Source organism: Penaeus monodon, chromosome 20 (assembly GCF_015228065.2).
Source record: "Penaeus monodon isolate SGIC_2016 chromosome 20, NSTDA_Pmon_1, whole genome shotgun sequence".
NCBI lineage: Eukaryota > Metazoa > Arthropoda > Malacostraca > Decapoda > Penaeidae > Penaeus > Penaeus monodon.
The window spans coordinates 46,410,233-46,410,466 of NC_051405.1; the positions used below are offsets into that span (position 1 = coordinate 46,410,233).

At 42.3% G+C, this 234-nt stretch overlaps 1 protein-coding gene across 1 annotated transcript in view; it reads right to left on the reverse strand.

The window, feature by feature from the left end:
• Positions 1-202, reverse strand: part of LOC119585884 (ribonucleoside-diphosphate reductase subunit M2-like) — a gene marked incomplete at its 5' end in the record, with an annotated part of 5,479 nt that extends 5,277 nt beyond the window's left edge. The window contains 1 exon segment of the mRNA XM_037934614.1: positions 56-202. Within this exon segment, the coding sequence (XP_037790542.1) occupies positions 56-202 (147 nt within the window).
• Between the last annotated feature and the right edge of the window lie 32 nt (positions 203-234).

Below are 234 nucleotides of genomic sequence, written 5' to 3' on the forward strand. Positions count from 1 at the left end.
TTTTTAAAATAGGCTTCCAAGATACCAATATGAAAATAAATCACGGAAAAAATACCTTGGACAAGTCAACCTCCTCAACCGTCCAGAATGAAGCAACAGCCTTCTTGTACATCTTGAAGATGTCCTCAAACTGGATGGGGAAAATGACGAACTTACCAGGGTTCTCACGCAGGAGAGGCTCATCTTCTGTGCTGGCTTGAGGCTGGAAGGGAAAACATGATTAATATTCCTAGC